The 20,978-nt window shown below is 49.7% G+C and overlaps 1 protein-coding gene across 1 annotated transcript in view; it reads left to right on the top strand.

The window, feature by feature from the left end:
- Window positions 1–478: 478 nt before the first annotated feature.
- Window positions 479–20,978, top strand: part of LOC144609634 (EH domain-containing protein 1-like) — a 40,782-nt gene continuing 20,282 nt past the window's right edge. Inside the window, exon 1 of the mRNA XM_078428133.1 lies at window positions 479–674. Coding sequence (XP_078284259.1) covers window positions 479–674 — 196 coding nt within the window. The remainder of the gene's footprint in view (window positions 675–20,978) is intronic.

Raw genomic sequence — 20,978 nt, 5'->3', positions numbered from 1 at the left:
CAGGTATGTAGGTTAATTGGCTGGGCAAATGTAAAAATTGTCCCTAGTGGGTGTAGGATAGTGTTAATGTGTAGGGATCGCCGGTCGGCGCGGACCCGGTGGGCCAAAAACACCTGTTTCCGCGCTATATCTCTAAACTAAACTCCCATCCTTCATATTAGAGCTGACAAGTCCCGACCCGAAACGTCACTTATTCACGTTCTCCAGAGGTGCTGCCTGACCCACTGTTACTCCAGCACTTTGCGTTTTGTTTTGTAATCCAAAATCCGAAGGGGCTGTTTCTGCGCTGTATCTCTAAATCTAAAAAATCTAAATCTATGTCTGAAGGTCTCGACCCGAAATGTCACCCCGAGCTGCTGCCTGTCCCGGTGAGTTACTCCAGCATTTTGTGTCTCTCTTTTGTTTAAACCAGCATCTGCAGTTCCTTCCTACAACATAATGAATGTTTTTTTTCTGGGAGCTGGAAGAGATTGTGAGGATGGGCTATCTCTCAAGTCCGCTGTGCAGGACAGAACGATTCTCGTCTTTCCAAGTTGCTGAGTTTTTTTCTCTTTTCCCCCCCTCGCCTCTCCTCAGGTTTAACTGTGCCCAGTTACCCAACCCGGTCCTAGAGAGCATCAGCATCATTGACACGCCCGGCATCTTATCCGGGGAGAAGCAGCGCATCAGCAGAGGTGAGAACTTAACGTCGCGAGGTGCTTGTTTGGCACCCCGGATAGGCACGCGATGCCGGAGTAACTCAGAGGGTCAGGCAACGTCTGTGGAGAACATGGTTAGGTGATGTTTAGATTTTAGATTTAGAGATGCAGCGCGGAAACAGACCCTTCGGCCCACCGGGTCCGCGCAGCCCAGTGATCCCCGCACATTAACACTATCCTACACACAAACCAGGGACAATTTTTAAAAAAAACATTTGCCCAGCCAATTAACCTACATACCTGCACGTCTTTGGAGTGTGGGAGGAAACCGAAGATCTCGGAGAAAACCCCCGCAGGTCACGGGGAGAACGTACAAACTTCGTACAGTACAGCACCCGTAGTCAGGATCGAACCTGAGTCTCCGGCGCTGCGTTCGCTGTAAGGCAGCAACTCTACCGCTGCGCCACCGTGCCGCACTTGTCCCGAAACTTGTAAGAAGGAACTGCAGGCGCTGGCTTACCCCGAAGGTGGTCACAGAACGCTGGAGTAGCTCGGCGGGTCAGGCAGCATCTCAGGAGAAAAGGAATGGTTCTGGTCCTGGTTGATTACCGCGCAAACACCTCATGAGTGGTTATCTATCTCGCGCAAGTCGGAGTGAGTAGAGTAGTGATTCAATTTTGAAATGGAGCTTTTTGACCAAGTTGAGGAGATCTAGCTGCTCAATCCGCTTTTTAAATGACCTCAAATCGGGGGCAGCGCGCGTGTTGGGTGGTAACATCTTCCATTCCCTGTAAGAAAATAACAGCAGATGCTGGTACAAATCGAAGGTATTTATTTCACAAAATGCTGGAGTAACTCAGCAGGTCAGGCAGCATCTCGGGAGAGAAGGAATGGGTGACGTTTCGGGTCGAGACCTTTCTTCAGACTGATGTCAGGGGGGCGGGACAAAGGAAGGATATAGGTGGAGACAGGAAGACAGAGGGAGAACTGGGAAGGTGTGTGTGTGTGTGTGTGTGTGTGTAAAAACAAGGAACTGTTTAGTTAGCTTAGTTTGTTATAATGTGTACTGAGGTACAGTGAAAAGCTTTTTGTTGTGTGCTAACCAGTCAGTGGAAAGACTATACATGGTTACAATCGAGCCGTCCACAGTGTACAGATACATGATAAAGGGAATAACGTTAAGCGTGAGGTAAAGTCCGATTAAGGATAGTCCGAGGGTCTCCAATGTGGTAGATGATAGATCAGGACTGCTCTCTAGTTGGTGATGGGATGGGTCAGTTGCCTGATAACAGATGGGGAATAACTGTCCCTGAATCTGGAGGTTTTCATGTTTCTGTACCTCTTTCCCTGATGCGAGAGAGAGAAGAGGGAGTGACCAGAGTGAGACTGGTCCTTGATTCTGCTGCTGGCAGTGTGAAGTGTAGATGGAGTCAATGGAATGGAGGTTGGTTTGTGCGATGGTCTGGGCTGCGTCCACGATTCTCTGCAATGTTTTTGCAGTCTTGGATGGAGCTGTTCCCAAACCATACTGATTCACAAAAAAAAGAGACACAAAGTACTAGAGTAACTCAGCAGGTCTGGACAGGTCTAGAACGTGAGTAGGTGCCCTTTCGGGTTGAACTGAAGAAGGGCCCTGACCCAAAATGGGTCTTCGGACTGAAGAGTTCAGACCTGAAACGTCGCCTATCCATGCTCTCCAGAGATGCTGCCTGACCTGCTGAGATACTCCAGCGCAGTGTATATTGGAGCTCTTGATTTATCATCTTCTGCAGAGAATGGCATTTGTCTGCAGCTTTCCATCAATACTGCACTGGGATGCTAATGTTTGTCCTTGTCAAAGTGTGTAGAAATGTTACCATGGGGCGGCACGGTGGCACATCGGTAGAGCTGCCGCCTTACAGTGAATGCAGCACCGGAGACTCGGGTTCAATCCTGACTACGGGTGCTGTACTGTACGGAGTTTGTACGTTTTCCCCGTGACCTCCGTGCGTTTTCTCCGAGATCTTCGGTTTCCTCCCACACTCCAAAGACGTAGGTTAATTGGCTGGGCAAATCTAAAAGTTGTCCCTAGTGGGTGTAGGAATGTTTTAATGTGCGGGGATCGCTTGGCGGCGCGGACCAGATGGGCCGAAGGGCCTGTTTCTGTGCTGTATCTTTCTCTAAAAAATCTAAACATTGAAAACTCATAATTTAAGAGATGCCTCACCTGATTTTTTTTTTAATCTCCTTTTCAACATTCATCCTTGGCAAAGTGCCTCATTTTGTTTATAGTGCAATGGAAGCACTGTCTCCAAGGCTGCTAGAAATTGCAGAGTTGTGGATGTAGCCCGGTCCATCACACATGCCAAAATCCCCACCATTGAGTGTAGGAAGGAACAGCAGATGCTGGCTTACACCGAAGATAGATGGGGCTATCCCATGGTTTAAGAAACAGTTGGACAGGTACATGGATAGGACAGGTTTGGAGGGATATGGACCAAGCGCAGGCAAGTGGGACTAGGGTAGCTGGGACATTGTTGGCCGGTGTGGGCGAGTTGGACCGAAGGGCCTGTTTCCACACTGTATCAATCCATGACTCTATCTCAATAGACACAAAATGCTGGAGTGACTCAGCAGGTCGGGCAGCATCTCTGGAGAAAAGGAATGTGACGTTTTGGGTCGAGACCCTTCCTCAGACTGAGAGTCGGGCGGGAGGGGGAGAGGGTGAAACCCTAGTTATGCAAATGTTCAGAGCAAATTACAGCCAGCAACGATGACCAAGGAATGTCAGAGCCCACAATGGTCCATTGCTGGCTGTGGAAGAGGTGATGAAGGGTGGAACTAGCAGCACGGCTGGGGTGGGGAGGGGCGGAGACAGAGGGAATGCAAGGGTTACTTGAAATTAGAAATCAAAAATCATACCGCTGGGTTGTAAGCTGCCCGGGTGAAATGTTTCTTGCCTCTAGTTTTCCCTCTAACCCTGACTCTCAGTCTGAGGAAGGGTTTTGACCTTAAACGTCACCTATTCCTTTTCTCCAGAGATGCTGCCTTCTCCAGAGAAACCCGCTGAGTCACTCCAGCATTTTGTGTTCATCTTGTGTCCCCCGCCGTCTGAAGTTCACTCCATCTGAACTCTGCGCTGAATTGGAAAAGCTGCCAACGTAATCAAAAACTTGTCCCACCCTGGCCAATCCTCCTCCTCCTCCTGTGTTTGTCAAACTTTCTTCTGACACATCTCTCGTTGGGAATTCATATCGGCACCAACCACCCCAACTCCTTGGTCTGTGGGCAGCAGTCGGCTTGCAAAGTGGAAACACTGCTAGCTTTGATAAGGGTTATTTCCATCTGCAACTCAGGAACCAGCCCGTACTAATGAGTGCATGTGAGTTTGTTGTGCGGCTTTCTCTCTAATTGATGGCGTTTGGCTGCTTGCCTGGACACTGGGGGATTTTTTTTGTTGCATTGAATTAACTTTCCGGTGCTGTTGCTGGTGTTCCTGGAATTCCTGGCGCGCGCACAGTGGGTGTTTGGTGTCAGTGGTACAGTAGCAATGGGCTGGTCATACTCTCGGGATGTGGCACAGCCGTACAGTTGCTGCCTTGCAGCGCCCGAGACCCAGGTTCGATCCTGACTACGGGTGCCCTATGTACGGAGTTTGTACGTTCTCCCCCGTGACCCGAGTGGGTTTGCACCGGTTTCCTCCCACACTCCAATGACGGACATGTTTGTAGGTTGATTAGCTTGGAATAATTGCACATTGTCCCCTAGTGTGAAGTGTAAGAAAATAACTGCAGATGCTGGTACAAATCGAAGGTATTTATTTCACAAAATGCTGGAGTAACTCAGCAGGTCAGGCAGCATCTCAGGATAGAAACGTCACCCATTCCTTCTCTCCTGAGATGCTGCCTGACCTGCTGAGTTACTCCAGCATTTTGTGAAACATAGAAACATAGAAAATAGGTGCAGGAGTAGGCCATTCGGCCCTTCGAGCCTGTACGCACCGCCATTCAATATGATCATGGCTGATCATCCAACTCAGTATCCCGTACCTGCCTTCTCTCCATACCCCCTGATCCCTTTAGCCACAAGGGCCACATCTAACTCCCTCTTAAATATAGCCAATGAACTGGCCTCAACTACCTTCTGTGGCAGAGAACTCCACAGATTCACCACTCTCTATGTGAAAAAAAACTTTCTCATCTCGGTCCTAAAAGACTTCCCCCTTATCCTTAAACTGTGACCCCTTGTTCTGGACTTCCCCAACATCGGGAACAATCTTCCTGCATCTAGCCTGTCCAACCCCTTAAGAATTTTGTAAGTTTCTATAAGATCCCCCCTCAATCTTCTAAATTCCAGCGAGTACAAGCCGAGTCTATCCAGTCTTTCTTCATATGAAAGTTCTGCCATCCCAGGAATCAATCTGGTGAACCTTCTCTGTACTCCCTCGATGGCAAGAATGTCTTTCCTCAGATTAGGAGACCAAAACTGTACGCAATACAGTGAAATAAATACCTAGGATAGTGTGAATGTGTGCGTGCATCATCTTACACAGGTGTATAACATCATGAGAGGATTAGATGGGATCAATGCAGAGATGGAGAATCGAACCAGGGACATGGGTTGAAGGGGGGCGGGGGGGGGGAGATTTAATAGGAACCTGAGGGGTAACTCTTTCACACAAAGGGTGGTGGGTGTATGGAACGAGCTGCAGTAGGCTGTTGTTGAGGCTGGTACAATTGTAATGTTTAGGAGACATTTAGCCGGGTACACGAATAGGCTGGGTTTGGTGGGATATGGGCCAAACGTGGGCAGGTGGGACTAGTGTAGTTAGGTCATGTTGGTCAGTGTGGGCAAGTTCATAAGAATTAGGCTGTTCGGCCCATCAAGTCTACTCCGCCATTCAATCGTGGCTGATCTATTTTTCCCCCCCCCCCCATTCTCCTGCCTTCTCCCCATAACCCCTGACACCCGCGCTAATCAAGAATCTATCGCTGCCTTTAAAAATATCCACTGACGTGGCCTCCCCAACCTTCTGTGACAATGAATTCCACAGATTCACCGCACTGGGCCGAAGGGCCTGATCCACACCGTGTGACTCTGACAGTATGACGTGCATTGTCTGCATTCGCTGCATATCCCTGTCGTTGCTGGGAAAGGCTGTGTGGGTACACGAGAGGGGACATCTGTCCTTGGGAGCTGCCTGTCGCCGACCGTCCAGCGCAACGCTGTCAACCTTTGTTTTTCCCACCCCCCCCCCCCCCCCTCACAACACTTCCATTATTCAAAGTCCCCTTTTGTTTTGATAAGCCATTGTTCGGCCCAAAACAAACTGGAAATTCTGAGTCTGCATAAATTTGACTTCAGCTCCGGCAAAAAAACGTGACTCTCTGGCCCGCGCTCATAAAATTATTAACCCTTCGCCTCCTGGATCATTCACCCTTCGCCCGCACTGTTCTGAAACATACTGAGCTAGATAGAGCTCTTAAGGATAGCGGAGTCAGGGGGATATGGGGAGAAGGCAGGAACGGGGTACTGATTGAGAATGATCAGCCATGATCACATTGTATAAGAAAATAACTGCAGATGCTGGTACAAATCGAAGGTATTTATTCACAAAGTGCTGGAGTAACTCAGCAGGTCAGGCAGCATCTCAGGAGAGAAGGAATGGGCGACGTTTCGGGTCGAGACCCCCCCCAAAACGTCGCCATTCCTTCTCTCCTGAGATGCTGCCTGACCTACTGAGTTACTCCAGCATTTTGTGAATAAATAGCCATGATCACATTGAATGGTGGTGCTGGCTCGAAGGGCCGAATGGCCTACTCCTGCACCTATTGTCTATTGACCTCGTTGAAACATGTAGAAGAGTGAAAGGCTTGGATAGAGTGGATGTGGAGAGGACTTTTCCACTGGTGGGAAAGCCCAGGACCAGAGGTCACAGCCTCAGAATTAAAGGACGCTCTTTTTGGAAGGAGACGAGGAGAAATGTCTTCAGTCGGAGGAGGGTGGTGAATCTGTGGAATTCTTTGAAAGAGAGGAGATGATCCGTGTAGGAAGAAACCCCAGCTGCTGGTTTCAACCGAAGATGGGCACAAAATGCTGGAGTAACTCAGCGTGACGGGCAGCATCTCTGGAGAGAAGGAATAGGTGGCCTTTTGGGGTCGAGACCCTTCTTCAGACTGATGGTCTTCAGAGGAGAGGAGACAAGTGCATAGTTCCCTGAAAGTGGACACTGTGTTGAAGGAGGCCGTGACATTGAGTACAAGAGTTTGGGTGACACGTTGTAATTGTACAAAACGTCGGTTCGGCTGGTTGTTGCCACACTGTAGGAAGGATGTAGTTAAGCCAGGTTGCAAAAACAGGTTTGGGTAAAATACTGATGGCATCGAGGCTGACGGTTCAGTTCATGTGACACAGCTTGGAAACAGGCCCATCGAGTCCACACGGACTATGTATGGATCACCCGTTCACACTAGCTTTTCCTTTTCGAGATACAGCGCGGAAACGGCCCTTTCGGCCCACCGGGTCTGCGCCGACCAGCGATCCCCGCACACTAACACTATCCTACACCCACTAGGGACAATTTTTTACGTTTACCAAGCCAATTAACCTACACACTTGTACGTCTTTGGAGTGTGGGAGGAAACCGAAGATCTCGTTGGAAGCCCACGGGGAGAACGTACAAACTCCACACGGACAGCGCCCGTGGTCGGGATGGAACCCGGGTGCCTGGCACTGCATTCACTGGAAGGCAGCAACTCTACTGATTTGCCACCGTGCCGCCCCATGTTATCCCACTTTCTCATCCACTCCCTACACTCTCGGGGGCAATTTACTGAAGGCCAATTAACCTACAAACCCGCACTTCTTGGGGATGCGGGAGTAAACCAGCGCGGTCGTGGGAAGAACGTGCAAACTCCACACAGGCAGACAGTGCCCGAGGTCAGGATTGAAGTCGGGATGAGTTGCTGTTGATTAGTACGGGTGTCAGGGGTTATGGGGAGAAGGCAGGAGAACTCAGCTTGTACTCGCTGGAATTTAGAAGACTGAGGGGGGATCTTATAGAAACTTTACAAAATTCTTAAGGGGTTGGAGAGGCTAGATGCAGGAAGATTGTTCCCGATGTTGGGGAAGTCCAGAACAAGAGGTCACAGTTTAAGGATAAGGGGGGAAGTCTTTTAGGACCGAGATGAGAACGTTTTTTTTCACACAGAGTGGTGAATCTGTGGAATTCTCTGCCACAGAGGGTAGTTGAGGCCAGTTCATTGGCTATATTTAAGAGGGAGTTAGATGTGGCCCTTGTGGCTAAAGGGATCAGGGGGTAAGGAGAGAAGGCAGGTACAGGATACTGAGTTGGATGATCAGCCATGATCATATTGAATGGCCTACTGCTGCACGTATTTTCTATGTTTCTAATGGGGTTAGGAGGGAGAGATAGATCAGCCCATGATTGAATGGCGGAGTAGGCTTGATGGGCCGAATGGCCTAATTCTGCTCCTATCACTTCTGACCGTACGACCTATAACACTGGTGCAGGCTCGTGGCTCCATTACACTGGGGTGCAGTACTGGTCGGGGCAACTGTCACTGGCTCAGGTCTGTGACTCCAAGACCACATTGCAGTCTTGGGCTGTTTGCCATTGCCCTGGTTTCTGCAGCAACATGCTGTGGGTCAGAGCTGCTTTCCAAGAGCAAGTTGGCACGCCCTCCGTGCCAGTCTTGTACCGAGCTGCTGCCCCTTTGATCCAGTGTCAACAATCACTTGGTTTCAGGTTCAGGCCAAAGTTCTGGACAAGCTAGATGCAGGAAGAATGTTCCCAATGTTGGGGGAGTCCAGAACACAGGGGCCACAAACAGTCTAAGAATAAAGGGGAGGCCATTTTAAAACTGAGATGAGGAAAAAACTTTTTCACCCAGAGAGTTGTGAATTTGTGGAATTCTCTGCCACAGAGGGCTGTGGAGGCCGATTCACTGGATGAATTTAAAAGAGAGTTTGATAGAGCTCTAGGGGCTAGCGGTATTGAGGGATATGGGGAGAAGGCAGGCAGGTGTTAGTGATTGTGGATGATCAGCCATGATCACGATGAATGGCGGTGCTGGCTCGAAGGGCCAAATGGCCTCCTCCTGCACCTATTTTCTATGTCTTATTATCACGCATACTGATGTACGGTGAAAGGCTTTGTTATGCACGCTATCCAAACTGATCCGACATGCCATCGATAAATACAATCTGTTCAAACTCGAGATAGACACAAAGCTGGAATAACTCAGCGGGGCAGGCAGCATCGCTGGAGAGAAGGAATGGGTGAAGTTTCTAGTCGAGACCCTTCTTCAAACTGTACAATGGAGCAAAGGGGAAGATACAGAGGAGAGGGCCCCAGAGGAGGTTTACGATGATGATCCCAGGGATGATCGGTTTAACTTATGAGGATTATGTGAGTACAAGCCCAGAGCATTCGAAAGCTCTGGGCCTGCACTCGCTGGAGTTTAGAAGGACGAGGAGAGATCTCATTTAAACTTACCGAATAGTGAAAGGCCTGGATAGAGTGGATGTGGAGAGGATGTTTACACTAGTGGGAGAGTCTATGACCAGAGGGCACAGCCTCAGAATAAAAGGATGCATCGTTAGAATGGAAATGAGGAAGACTTTATTTAGCCAGAGGGCGGTGAATCTGTGGAATTCATTGCCAGGGATGGCGGTGGCGGCCAAGTCGTTAGATAGGTTCTAGATTAATATGGGTGTCAGGAGATATGGGGAGAAGGCAGGAGAATGGGGTTGGGAGGGAACGATAGATCAGCCACGACTGAATGGTGGAATGGACTTGATGGGCTGAAAGGCCTAGTTCTGCTCCTAGGTATTATGATCTTACGAGCAAAACAGTGCTGGAGGGAATGGGTAGATGTTTCAGGTAGGGATCATCCCCGTCATACTATTTTACTTGATTCTTCTCCTCTCCCCCCCCCCCCCCCCCCCAACATGAGTCTCTTGCCCAGAGGACGTAGGTTCAAGGTGAAGGGGAAAAGATTTAATAGGAATCTGAGGGGTAACTTTTTCCACACAAAAGGTGATGTGTGTGTGGAACAAACTGCCAGAGGAGGTAGTTGAGGCTGGGACTATCCCAACCTTTAAGAAACAGTTAGACAGGTACATGGATAGGACGGGTTTGGAGGGATATGGGCCAAGCGCAGGCAGGTGGGGCTAGTGTAGCTGGGACATGTTGGTCGGTGTGGACAAGTTGAACCGAAGGGCCTGTTTCAACACTGTATCACTCTATGACTCTACTCTCTGAGCTGATTCACCGGTTAAGATTGTCACTGGGATTGTGAATGACGTTGGGACAAACCAGGAAGTTATTCAGTTTGAAAAATGACTTCAGAGCTGTGTGTTTGAGGCAGGATGGGTCTAAAAACAGCTGTGGCTGGAAAATTGACATTTACAGGAACTTGACTGGTGATTCAAGAGGGGGAGGAGGATGCGGGGGGAGTAGCAGTTGCCAACTTTCTCATTCCCAAATAAGGGACAAAAGGTGACATCACCACCCCTCGCCCCGCGTGACCTCACCCAGCCAGCGGCCACGTGCTCCCGCTCCACCAACGGCGGCCGCCCGGGCCGGAAGGTGGGTTACGTTAGGTGGCCTATGGCGTCCGGGCCTATCATGGGACAAGGGCGGTCCAGTACGGGCCAAACCAATATACAGGATGTCCTGGCTAATACGGGACAGTTGGCAACCCTAGGGGGGAGGGACTGAGTAGTGGTTCGAGGTGGAAGTGGATTCTGATAACTGAATGCAAATGTGTGCACACTTCAAACAGTTGACTGTAATAAAAAAGGACTTTGGGAGTTTGATTATCTTTTCTCCTGGGTTGGCGTCTTTTTATCCTGTCGGGGTCTGAGGGTGGATGTCTAGTTTAGTTTAGAGATACAGCGTGGAAACTGCCCCACCGCGTCCACGCCGACCACCAGGGCAATTTATACTGAAGCCAATCAGTCTGCACGTCGTTGGAGTGTAGGAGGAAACCGGAGAAAACCCACCGGGAGAATGTACAAACTCCGCACAGACGGCTCCCGTTGTCAGGATCGAACCCGTGCCTCTGGCGCTGTGAGGCCGCAACTCTGCCGCCCCTAACTGTTAAATAGACTGTTAACTACCCTTCCAGCGCAGTTGTAAATCCTACAGATTAGCAGAGGCTTCTCTGCACATTCCATCAGCTGAATCTATCGCTGTGCGGATGAGTAAAAGTGCTGCACTCTGCCAATCTTTTGTGTCCAGCCTCGTCGGCCTTTAGATACCAGCCCAGAAGATGCAAAGCTAAATGACAGTCAGCAGTTGGCTCCCTGCAGCCTCCGAGCTCTTCCCAGAACTTGGACCGTGTTTCATAAACTTTGCATTCCATTTGAACAAATCTCGCCCGTTGCCAGTAAACCTGCTGAGAAATGGAAAGTCTGTGTGTGTGTGTGTAGTGCTTTCCCATGGCCCGCTGTCAAAACCTCCTAGTATCCTCCAAAGTCAGTACAGTGCAGTTAACAGGCCCTTCGGCCCACTGAGCCAGCGCCGACCAACGATTTCCCCGTACGCTAGCCCGATCCAGTTCCAGAGACCAATGTGCAGCATTCGAGCCACTGCCTTACAGCGCCAGAGACCCAAGTTCGATCCTGACCTTGGGTGACAATAGACAATAGGTGCAGGAGTAGGCCATTCAGCCCTTCGAACCAGCACCGCCATTCAATGTGATCATGGCTGATCACTCTCAATCAGTACCCGTTCCCGCTTTCTCCCCATACCCCCTGACTCCGCTATCCTTAAGAACTCTATCTAGCTCTCTCTTGAATGTATTCAGAGAATTGGCCTCCACTGCCCTCTGAGGCAGAGAATTCCACAGATTCACAACTCTCTGACTGAAAAAGTTTTTCCTCGTCTCCGTTCTAAATGGCCGACCCCTTATTCTCAAACTGTGGCCCGTGGTTCTGGACTCCCCCAACATTGGGAACATGTTTCCTGCCTCTAATGTGTCCAACCCCTTAATAATCTTATACGTTTCGATAAGATCCTCTCTCATCCTTCTAAATTCAAGGGTGCTGTCTGTACGGAGTTTGCACGTTCTCCCTATGGGTGACCATATGGGTTTCTCTGGGTGCTCCGGTTTCCTCGCACATATCAATGATGTGCAGATTTGTAGGTTAAACGGCTTTGTTAGTTTAGTTTAGATACACATCACGGAAACAGGCCGACCAGCAATACCCGTACAGTAGCCCCGGGATCATTTATACCAAAGCCAATTAAGCTACAAACCTGTACATCTTCCCTCCTCCCTCGACTATGTCCAGGAACCCCGGCAGTCCTTTCAGGTGAGGCAGAGGTTCACTTGCACCTCCTCCAACCTCATCTACTGCCTACGCTGTTCCAGGTGTGGGCTCCTATACATCGGCGAGAGGCGGTCATTTTTTTGGATATCTTCGCTCAGTCCGTCCGCCCTGGGCTTACACGATCTCCCAGTTGCCAAACATTTAAATTCCCTGTCCCATTCCCACACTGACCTTTCCGTCCTGGGCTTCCTCCTAGGCCTCTGAGGAAAGACATCCTTGCCATAGAGGGAGTACAGAGAAGGTTCACCAGATTGATTCCTGGGATGGCAGGACTTTCATATGAAGAAAGACTGGATAGACTCGGCTTGTACTCGCTGGAATTTCGAAGGTTGAGGGGGGATCTTATAGACACTTACAAAATTCTTAAGGGGTTGGACAGGCTAGATGCAGGAAGATTGTTCCCGATGATGGGGAAGTCCAGAACAAGGGGTCACAGTTTAAGGATAAGGGGGAAGTCTTTTAGGACCGAGATGAGAACGTTTTTTTTCACACAGAGAGTGGTGAGTCTGTGGAATTCTCTGCCACAGAAGGTAGTTGAGGCCAGTTCATTGGCTATATTTAAGAGGGAGTGATAGTTGCGAGAACGAGAGGCCAGAGGACAGAAACCAAAAGTAAAACACTTCCCAGCATCATCTCGGCCACGAAATAAGTAAACAGGTTGCAACATGACTCCAAGGACACGCTGCAGCATTTGCAGCATTTGCAAAAAGACAGTTCCAGAGACAAAGTTCAATGTCCGCAAAGGCGTAGAGGTGAATCTAGAGGTGAATCCCTAGCTAAAAGGAAGGAACGAGGAGTTTAAATGTTTGGCAAGTGAGTTGATAGCCTTTTGAATAGGTACGGGTGTCGAAGGTTACGGGGGAGAAGGCAGGAGGAATGGGTTGGGAGGGAAAATTAGATCAGCCATGATTGAATGGCAAAGTAGACTTGATGGGCTGAATGGCCTAATTCTGCTCATATGTCTTGTCTAATGATTCCCTCTTGAAAGGACAGGCCAGGGTGGCACAGCTGGTTAGAGCTGTGTTCTCACAGCTTCAGAGACCCTGGTTTGATCCTAACCTCAGGTGCTCTCTGTGTGGAGTTTGCACATTCTCCGAGTTTCCTCCCACATCTATTCACTGGAGTTTAGAAGGATGAGAGGGTTTCTTATAGAAACATATAAAATTATAAAAGGACTGGACAAGCTAGATGCAGGAAAAATGTTCCCAATGTTAGGCAAGTCCAGAACCAGGGGCCACACAGTCTTAGAATAAAGGGGAGGCCATTTAAAACTGAGGTGAGAAAAAACTTTTTCGCCCAGAGAGTTGTGAATTTGTGGAATTCTCTGCCACAGAGGGCAGTGGAGGCCAAATCACTGGATGGATTTAAGGGAGAGTTAGATAGAGCTCTAGGGGCTAGTGGAATCAAGGGATATGGGGAGAAGACAGGCACGGGGTATTGATTGGGGATGACCAGCCATGATCACAATGAATGGCGGTGCTGGCTCGAAGGGCCGAATGGCCTCCTCCTGCATCTATTTTCTATGTTTCTATGTTTCTATCCCAAACATGCGCAAGCTAACCGGACAATTGGCCCTTTGCAAATTGCTCCCACTATGTACATAGTGGGTGAGAAAATGGGATAACATAGAACTGGTGTGAACGGGTCAGCATGCAATCGGTGGGCCAAAGGGTCTATTTCCATGCTGTATGTTTCAATTCTGTAGACTTTAGAGATACAGAGTGGAAACGGGCCCTTTTCGGCCCACCGAGTCTACGCCGACCAGCAGTCCCCGCACATTAACACTATCCTATACCCACTCGGGACAATTTACCAAGCCAATTAACCAATTAAGCACTATCCTGCACAATGGGGACAATTTACAATGTTTATACCGAAGCCAATTAACCGACAAACTCACACGTGTTTGTTCGATATTGGAGGAAACCGGAGCACCCGGAGAAAACCCACGCAGGTCACGGGGAGAACGTACAAACTCCGTACAGACCGCACCCGTAGTCAGGATGGAACCCTAGTGCTGTGAGGCAGCAGGTCTACCCTGGGCCGCCCCATTCAATTAGATTTTTTTTTTTAACTCTTGAGACACCAGTTACTACGTGTTTATGAAGAGGTCTTTGTGTTTGAATCCATTGACAGCGTTGTGGCCTTTGCTAACGCGATTGACACCAGCTCCACCATCTCTCTGGGCGGGGCGGGGGGAAACACGAGATGAGTTGTAACTACTGACCAACTTTGTGTTCCAAGATCAACACTTGACTGTGGAGCTGGGCAGCCCAAGTACATCCAGTTTGAGGCTATATTGTGCTCCTTTCCATCCGTGCAGCGGGTAGAGCTGCTGCCTCGCTGTGCCGGAGATGTCAGACTCAATTTTTTTTTTTTAGAGATACAGCGTGGAAACAGGCCATTCGGCCCACCGAGTCCGTGCCGCCCAGAGATCCCCGATCCTACACCCACTAGGGACAATTTTTACATTTTACCCAGTCAATTAACCTACATACCTGCACGTCTTTGGAGTGTGGGAGGAAACTGAAGATCTCGGCGAAAACCCACGCAGGTCACGGGGAGAACGTACAAACTCCGTACAGACGGCTCCCGTAGTCAGGATCGAACCTGAGTCTCCGGCGCTGCATTCGCTGTAAGGCAGCAACTCTACCGCTGCGCTGCCGTTCTGACCACGTGTGTGTGTGTGTGTGTGTGTGTGCGCGCACATGTGTGTCTGTGTAGTTTGCACGTTCTCCCGTGTTACAACCGGTGCGCTCTGGTTTCCTCCCGCATCCCAAAGACGTGCAGGTTTATAGATCAACTGTCTCTCTGTTAAACTGCCCCCTAGCCTGTACGGAGTGGGTGAGAAAGCGGGATAACCTAGAACGCGCATGAACGGGTAATCGATGGTCGGTGTGGACTTGGTGAGCCAAAGGCCCGGCCCATTCCCTTCAATTGAACAAGCTGATTCCTTAGGATACCTGTGGTACGTGCAAGAAGAAACTGCAGATGCTGGTTTACACCAAAGAAAGACACAAAAAACTGGAGTAACACACCGGATCAGGCGGCATCTCTGGAGAAAAGGAATAGGTGACGTTTCGGGTCGAGACCCTTCTTCAGATGGATGACAATAGACAAATAGGTGCAGGAGGAGGCCATTCGGCCCTTCGAGCCAGCACCGCCATTCAATGTGATCATGGCTGATCATTCTCAATCAGTACCCCGTTCCTGCCTTCTCCCCATACCCCCTGACTCCGCTATCCTTAAGAGCTCTATCCAGCTCTCTCTTGAATGCATTCAGAGAATTGGCCTCCACTGCCTTCTGAGGCAGAGAATTCCACGAAGAAGGGTCCCAACCTGAAATGTCACCCATTGCTTTTCTCCACAAATGCTGCCTGACCCGCTGAGTTACTCCAGCGTTTTGTGTCGATCCTCTGAGATGTAACCTACTAAGGTTGTGGGAGGGTCATTTTCCTTGATAGTCTGTCTTGGAATGCTTGGCAGAGAGAGAGACTTGAATGTTCAGCAGTGATTAACGTTAATCATAAGACAATCATTGCAGAGCTGTGGAATGCAATTATACCCAGATTTCAACTGAGATTTTTCTGTCTGTGCGTGCGCAAGTTCACAAGTTATAGGAGTAGAATTAGGCCATTCGGCCCATCGAGTCTATGCCGCCATTCAATCATGGCTAATCTTTGCCACCTAATCCTATTTTCCTGCCTTCTCCCCATAACCCCTGACACCCGTTCTAATCAAGAACTTGGCCATCTCTGCTTTAAAAATATCCACCGACTTGGCCTCCGCGTCCCTCTGTGACAATAAATTCAACAGATTAACTACCCTCTGACTAACGAAGTTCCTCCTCAACTCCTTTCTAAAAGAGCACCCATTAATTCTGAGGCTGTGACCTCTGGTCCTAGACTCTCCTAACCATTACATTGAACATGGAACAGCACAGGAACTGGCCCTTTAGCCCACAATGCCTGTGCTGAACAATGTCAAGATAAACCAATCTCATCTGCCTACATGTGATCCATATCCCTCCATTCCCAGGATAGCCATGTGTCATAGAGTCATAGTGTGGAAACAGGCCATTCAGCCCAACTTGCTCACACCGACCAGCATGTCCCATCTACACTAGTCCCGCCTGACTGCATTTGGCCCATATCCATCTAAATGTGTCCTATCCATATTTCCTGTCAAATATTTCTTAAACGTTGTGATAGTATCAGCCTCAACTACCTCCTCCGGCAGCTCGTTCCATACGCCCACCATCATTTGTGTGAAAAAGTTACCCCCCCCAGTTTCCTCTTAAATCTTTTCCCCCTTACCTTAAATCTATGTCCTCTGGTTCTTGATTCCTCTACTCTGGGCAAGAGTCTTTGTGCGTCTACCCGATCTATTCCTCTCATGATTTTGTACTCCATAATATCACCCCTCATCCTCCTGCGCTCCAAGGAATAAAGCCCTAGCCTGCCCAATCTCGCCCTTTAACTCAGGCCCTCGAGTCCTGGCAAAATCCTCGTAAATCTTCTCAGTTTAGTTCAGAGATACAGCATGGAAACAGGCCCTTTGGCCCACCGAGTCAGTGCCAACCAGCGATCTCAGCAAACTAACACTGTCCTACACAAACTAGGAACAATTTACAGTTACACCAAGCCAATTAACCCACAAATCTGTACGCCTTTGGAGTGTGGGAGGAGGCCAGAGATCCCGAAAAAAAACAACCCACACGGTCACAGGGAGAATGTACAAATTCCGTACAGACAGTACCCTTGGTCAGGATCGAACCCGGGTCTCTGGCGTGGTAAGGCAGCAACTGTACTGCTGCACCACTGTGTCTCCCACACTCTTTCTAGTTTTGCCACTCTGAGTTTAGGAGATGGACACAAAATGCTGAAGTAACTCAGCGGATCAGGCAGCATCTCTGGAGAGCAGGAACGGGTCGAGACGACTTCAGACTGAAGAACGTCACCCATTCATTCCTTCTCTCCAGAGATGCTGCCTGGCCCGCTGAGTTACTCCAGCATTTTGTGTCTCTCTTTGATTTAAACCAGCATCTCGCAGTTCTTTCCCACACAAACAGTTTAGGAGGTTTGGGGATCAGTGTGGGTAGAATGGGGAGCGGTGGAACAAACGATGGATTTGAGAGGAAAATAAGGGAAGGAAATGAAAGGATGGGAAGGCGGAGGGAGGTCTACGTGGAATAGGAGCGCTGAGGACTGTTAGCAAAGGTCAAACCCAAGATGGGACTTTGCACAGAATACATGTCCAAGATTCTTGGAAAAAGTATATCTAGTTCCCCTTTAAGTTCATATTCACTATACTTCCTCAGCCTACTAGGGCACTGGGTTCCGGCCACGACTGCTTGCACAAAAGTTGCTCTTATCCCAGTAGTCATAGTCATACAGCATGGAAACAGGCCCTTCAGCCCAACTTGCCCATGCCGACCAAATTACTCTCCATCCTATGTTAGTCCATCCTGCCCACATTTGGCCCATATCCCTCTAAAACTTTCCCATCCATGCACCTGTCCAAATGTCTTTTAAATGTTGTTATAGTGTCTGCCTCAATTATTTCTTCTGGTAGCTCATTCCATACACCCACCAACTTATTTAACTTATTTACATCGGCTCTAGATGTCAACTTATTTACATCGGCGAAACCAAGCACAGGCTCGGCGATCGCTTCGCTCAACACCTGCGCTCGGTCCACATTGACCAAACTGATCTCCCGGTGGCTGAGCACTTCAACTCCCCCTCCCATTCCCAGTCTGACCTTTCTGTCATGGGCCTCCTCCAGTGCCATAGTGAGGCCCACCGGAAATTGGAGGAACAGCACCTCATATTTCGCCTGGGCAGCTTGCAGCCCAGTGGTATGAACATCGACTTCTCCAACTTTAGATAGTTCCTCTGTCCCTCTCTTCCCCTCCTCCTTCCCAGATCTCCCTCTATCTTCCTGTCTCCACCTATATCCTTCCTTTGTCCCGCCCCCCTGACATAAGTCTGAAGAAGGGTCTCGACCCGAAACGTCACCCATTCCTTCTCTCCCGAGATGCTGCCTGACCTGCTGAGTTACTCCAGCATTTTGTGAATGAATCCATACACCCACCAACCTCTGTTTGGAAAAGTTACCCCTCGTAACAGTCAGAATAGTACATAAGGTCATAAGTGAGAGGAGCAGAATTAAGACATTCAGCCCATCAAGTCTACTCCACCATTCAATCATGGCTGATCTATCTCTCCCTCCTACCCCCATTCTCCTGCCTTCTCCCCATAACCCCTGACACCCGCACTAATCAAGAATTTATCTTTTGCTGCCTTACAAATATCTATTGACGGCCTCCACAACCTTCTGTGTCGAGGAATTCCACAGATTCACAACCGTCTGACAGAAGAAATTCCTCCTCATCTCCTTCCTAAAGGAATATCCTTTAATTCTGAGGCTGTGCCCTCTGGTCCTAGACTCTCCCACTAGTGGAAACATCCTCTCCATGCCACTCTATCCAGGCCTTTCACTATTCGATAAGTTTCGATGAGCCCCCCCTCATCCTTCTGAACTCCAGCGAGTACAGGCCCAGTGCCGACAAACGCTCATCATATGTTAACCCAATCACTCCTGGGATCATTCTCATAAATGTACGGTTAGGGTTAGGGTCAGGCGGCACGGTGGCGCAGCGGTAGAGTTGCTACCTTACAGCGAATGCAGCGCCGGAGACTCAGGTTCGATCCCGACTACGGGCGCCGTCTGTACGGAGTTTGTACGTTCTCCCCGTGACCCGCGTGGGTTTTCTCCGAGATCTTCGGTTTCCTCCCACACTCCAAAGACGTGCAGGTATGTAGGTTAATTGGTTGGGCAAATGTAAAAATTCGCCCTAGGGTATGTAGGATAGTGTTAGTGTACGGGGATTGCTGGGCGGCGTGGGCTGAAGGGCCTGTTTCCGCACTGTATCTAAATCTAAAAAAATCTAAAATCTCCTCTGGACCCTCTCCAGAGCCAGCACATCCTTGCTCAGATATGGTGCCCAAAGGTTGCTCGCAATACTCCCAAGTGTGGCCTGGCCTTCGAGAGCCTCAGCATTACATCCCTGTTTCTGCATTCTCGCCCTCTTGAAATAAATGCTCGTGTTGCATTTGACTACTGTGCAGCACAGAAACAGGCCCTTCAAGCAAACATGGCCATGATGACTGAGATGCCCCATCTACACCTGCACACACTTGGCCCACATCCCTCCAAACCGATCCTATCCAGTAAAAGCACCATTGAAAACGGTGCTTGGCAGCCCCCCGCCGTTTACAAACGAACAAGGCTGATCAATGGCTTTGTGTTGATGAACCATCATCATCGATGTATTAAAACTCTCGTTTGTTTGTTTGTTTGTTCCTGAACTACAGCCAAAACGGTACACGATAGCGCGACAATTTTAGGTTCACCGAGTCGTTCCTTAGATGCTAATGGAAGAAGTTTCATTGAAATCGGTGTTATATATTTTTAAGTTATTCACGTTTTAAAGTTTAAATCTATCTCCTGGGGGGGTGGGGGGGAGGAGGGAGGATAAGGGAATGGAGTGAGGGGGAAGGGGAGAGTACTGCACCATTGCAGGAGAGGTTTGGGCCAAACGGGTCCACTTGGTCTAGTACAAACTACAACTCTCTGGGGAACTAGCGTAGTTGAGGTCCAAAGGCAGGAAATGTTGCGGTGGGTAAATGCAGCCTCATTCCATCGTTCTGGGAACACTGCCCATTGCCCAACCTTTCGCAAGAAGTTGTGCCGTACATTTCCTGAAATGCACTGCAGAAACGTGCTGTGGTTAAAGTTCATTCCCAATACAGGAAGTCCGTAAAAGTTCAAGATTTCAAGATCAATTTATTGTCACACTAGGCCAAGTGGACTCGTTGGGTCTCCTGCATTTGTGCAGTACCCTCTCCTCCCTTCCCCCTCCCTACCCCCCTCCCTACCCCCCTCCCTACCCCCCTCCCCCTCCATACCCCCCTTCCCCTCCCTCCCCCTTCCCCTCGCCCCCCTTCCCCTCGCCCCCCTTCCCCTCGCCCCCCTTCCCCTCGCCCCCCTTCCCCTCCCTCCCTCCCTCCCCTTCCCCCCAACTCCATCCCCCTCAACCCCCCTTATCCTCCCTCCCTCCCCCCTTCCCCTCCCTCCAATTCTCTGAATACATTCAAGAGAGAGCTTGATAGAGCTCTTAAGGATAGCGGAGTCAGGGGGTATGGGGAGAAGGCAGGAACGGGGTACTGATTGGGAATGATCAGCCATGATCACATTGAATGGCGGTGATGGCTCGAAGGGCCGAATGGCCTCCTCCTACACCTATTGTCTATTGCTTCGTTGTCACCTTCCCCTCAGCCAACAATGAACCATTCTACATTTCCTTGAGCCTCGTCTGCTTTGATCTGTCCTTTTCACACCTTACCCTGCCATATATCTGTGTCTCCCTCTCCCCGACGCTCGAGTCTGAAGAAGGGGCTCGACCCAAAACGTCACCCGTTCCTTCTCTCCAGAGATGCTGCCTGTCCCACTGAGTCGCTCCAGTATTTTGTGTCTACCTTCAGTTTAGTTTAGAGGGACAGGGTGGAGCCAGGCCCTTCGGTCCGCCGAGTCCGTGCCGACCGGCGATCATCACGCACACTGACACTATCCTACACACACTAGGGACAGTATACAATTTCGCCCAGCTAATTAGCCTGCAAACCCGTACGGATTGTGGACGGAAACCGGAGCACTCGGAGAAAACCAAAGCAGGTCACGCACAGGGAGAACGTACAAACTCTGTACAGACAGCACTCGTAGTCAGGGTCAAACCGGGGTCTCTACCGCTGCGCCACCACGCCGCCCACTCTTGTGTGTGGATGGGAAGTCCCAAACCCGCCCAGGCCTCATTACAGAGACTCCATTAACCCGGCACCCTCTGCACTGAGTGATGCTGGACTATTGGATGCGACTGCCCATTAATACCAATTGCTCAATTTATGTTTTGGTCTCCAAATATGAGGACGGACGTTC

This window comes from Rhinoraja longicauda, chromosome 34 (genome assembly GCF_053455715.1).
Source record: "Rhinoraja longicauda isolate Sanriku21f chromosome 34, sRhiLon1.1, whole genome shotgun sequence".
Classification (NCBI taxonomy): Eukaryota; Metazoa; Chordata; class Chondrichthyes; order Rajiformes; family Arhynchobatidae; genus Rhinoraja; species Rhinoraja longicauda.
The sequence above is the reverse complement of the archived record's forward strand: the minus strand, read 5'-3'. Positions and strand labels throughout refer to the sequence as shown.